This window comes from Cynoglossus semilaevis, chromosome Z, assembly GCF_000523025.1.
Source record: "Cynoglossus semilaevis isolate Cse_v1.0 chromosome Z, Cse_v1.0, whole genome shotgun sequence".
NCBI lineage: Eukaryota > Metazoa > Chordata > Actinopteri > Pleuronectiformes > Cynoglossidae > Cynoglossus > Cynoglossus semilaevis.
The window spans coordinates 21,834,818-21,836,627 of NC_024328.1; the positions used below are offsets into that span (position 1 = coordinate 21,834,818).

General features: G+C 52.6%; 1 protein-coding gene across 1 annotated transcript in view; it reads right to left on the bottom strand.

Annotated features, from left to right (window-relative positions):
• The window catches only part of hmcn2 (hemicentin 2), a 14,172-nt gene extending 12,406 nt beyond the window's left edge, over window positions 1-1,766 (bottom strand). Inside the window, exons 1-4 of the mRNA XM_025053451.1 lie at window positions 1,556-1,766; window positions 420-544; window positions 148-332; window positions 3-70 (exon numbers count right to left, since the gene is read on the bottom strand). Coding sequence (XP_024909219.1) covers window positions 3-70; window positions 148-332; window positions 420-544; window positions 1,556-1,737 — 560 coding nt within the window. The 5' untranslated portion in view covers window positions 1,738-1,766. The remainder of the gene's footprint in view (window positions 1-2; window positions 71-147; window positions 333-419; window positions 545-1,555) is intronic.
• Window positions 1,767-1,810: the final 44 nt, after the last annotated feature.

The following is a 1,810-nucleotide window of genomic DNA, read 5'->3' on the forward strand; positions in this document are numbered from 1 at the left end:
GCCCGGCCCGGCCGGGCGGCGAGCCACACATGTGTAGAGCCCAGAGTCCGACAGCTGCGCGGGGGAAAGCCTTTTTCACAAAAACAAAGCTCAGTTATTCCGCCGTCGCCCACGCAGTTCCACCGAGCTGCGGTCGCCTGAGCTGACCGGAGGACGGAGTCGCCCGGACAGCAGGCGAGCGCGGGGCGAGAGGAGCAGGGGGGCGCCGTTCTTCAGCCAGCTGATCTGGGGCGCGGGGGTCCCGGCGGCCTCGCACTCCAAGGTCACGGCCGTGTCCTGCGTGACCCGCACCTCCCTGGGGTCGACGCTCTCCCCGGAGATGGACGGCGGGACTGTGACGACCAAGAAGAGGTTCAGTCAGACGTCAAACGAGCTGAGACAGACAGCGGTCAAAGCGTGAAGGAGCGGTTCTCACTGACCCAGGACCAGGACTGTGTACGGTCTGCTGTCCTGTCCAGCAGGGCTCACTGCGAGACAGGTGTACGTCCCAGAATCCTCGGGGCTCAGTCTCAGTAACGTCAGCGCGCTGCCGTCTGGGCTCACACTGCACACACACACAAAGACACAAAGACACGTTGTTGTTGTTGAGTCCAGGGTCGGCCAACGGTGGTGATGTGTCCATTCCTGTGGTGGACGTCCCACGGCTTTCACACACACACACACACACACACACAAACAAACAACCAAAATCCAGTGAGCAGCTGTGGAGCAGCTGTTCTGACTGTTCTGACTGTTCTGACTGTTCTGTCTGTTCTGTCTGTTCTGACTGTTCTGACTGTTCTGTCTGTTCTGACTGTTCTGTATGGTCTGTCTGTTCTGACTGTTCTGACTGTTCTGTCTGTTCTGTCTGTTCTGACTGTTCTGACTGTTCTGACTGTTCTGTCTGTTCTGTCTGTTCTGACTGTTCTGTATGGTCTGTCTGTTCTGACTGTTCTGACTGTTCTGTCTGTTCTGTCTGTTCTGTCTGTTCTGACTGTTCTGTAATGGACGCCGTCTGTCCGTCCACACGTCCTTCAGTCGAGGACAGTTTTTCTCCTCCACAAACTTCAGAAACAGCTGTGAGTTCATGTCTGAGCAGTAACTCTACCACATATACAGTACATATATATACAGTATATGTACTGTATACAGTACATATACTGCATATATGTACTGTATACAGTACATATAAACATATACTGTGTACATGTACTGTATACATGTATATACATGTACATATGTACTGTATACAGTACATATAAACATATACTGTGTACATGTACTGTATACATGTATATACATAGTGTGTACATGTACATGTGTACATCTAAGTATTTGACAAACACTTCTGTCCAAAGGGACTTAAAGGACTAACGGTCACAGCATGCGGTTCCTCTGGGAATCGAACCCATGACTCAGTCGTGCTAACCGCTACACAACGTTGCCGTACCTGGATTCAAACCCAGGTCTCCTGCATCAGAGACAGAGACGTGGCCGCTGAGCTAAAGCTACTTACTCCTCTGTGTACTTGTACTACCACTGCAGTACGTACTGCAGTACCACTGCAGTAACTCACGTGATGTGTCTGTTGTCTGACCCCTGTAAAGACACCCCGTCCTTCAGCCAGCTCAGTCCAGGTGGGGGCGTTCCAGTCGCCCTGCACTCCAGGGTCAGCTCCTCCCCCAGGGGGGCGCTCAGGTCAGAGGGACGGGAGACGTCCAGGATGGTGGGGGGGACTGTGTGGGACAGACCACTCATCAAGTCAGTGAAAAACACATGTCTGAACAGAGGACATGTCTGAACAGAGGACATGTCCAACGTTCAGAGGACA